This window comes from Penaeus monodon, chromosome 24 (genome assembly GCF_015228065.2).
Source record: "Penaeus monodon isolate SGIC_2016 chromosome 24, NSTDA_Pmon_1, whole genome shotgun sequence".
Classification (NCBI taxonomy): domain Eukaryota; kingdom Metazoa; phylum Arthropoda; class Malacostraca; order Decapoda; family Penaeidae; genus Penaeus; species Penaeus monodon.
In genome coordinates this window covers 31,545,090-31,545,466 of record NC_051409.1, presented here as the reverse complement: position 1 = coordinate 31,545,466, position 377 = coordinate 31,545,090, and the positions used below count along the sequence as shown (strand labels likewise).

General features: G+C 49.1%; 1 protein-coding gene across 1 annotated transcript in view; it reads right to left on the bottom strand.

The window, feature by feature from the left end:
• Positions 1-377, bottom strand: part of LOC119588952 — an 18,590-nt gene that overhangs the window by 7,687 nt on the left and 10,526 nt on the right. The window contains exon 7 of the mRNA XM_037937561.1: positions 11-192. Within this exon, the coding sequence (XP_037793489.1) occupies positions 11-192 (182 nt within the window). The remainder of the gene's footprint in view (positions 1-10; positions 193-377) is intronic.

Below are 377 nucleotides of genomic sequence, written 5' to 3'. Positions count from 1 at the left end.
CGAAACGCACATTGGGGGCAAACGGCCTAATGAGAGCCAGCGCTTGGTTTAACGGCCGGGGTTTCGAAGTCGCAAAGGTGATCGGTTCCACGTGGTAGCCGATGGTACAGTCCACCTTCTCTTCTCTGTCCTGTGTGATGGCGATGTTGAGGGAGAAATCGGCTTCCCTTCGCTCCACCGCCCCGATCACTCCTGCGGGAAGTAAAGTTTATGGTTTCTTAAGTACTATAGGATAGTCGTCAGTATAATGTTTCTTCACTCTGCAGGGAGTAATTGCATTGTTTCTTGTCTCCTGCAGGATAGTCTTCAGTGTAAGGTGTCTTAAATCCTGCAGGATACTCGTCAGTATAAAGGGTAGATGGAGATCATCAACAGAC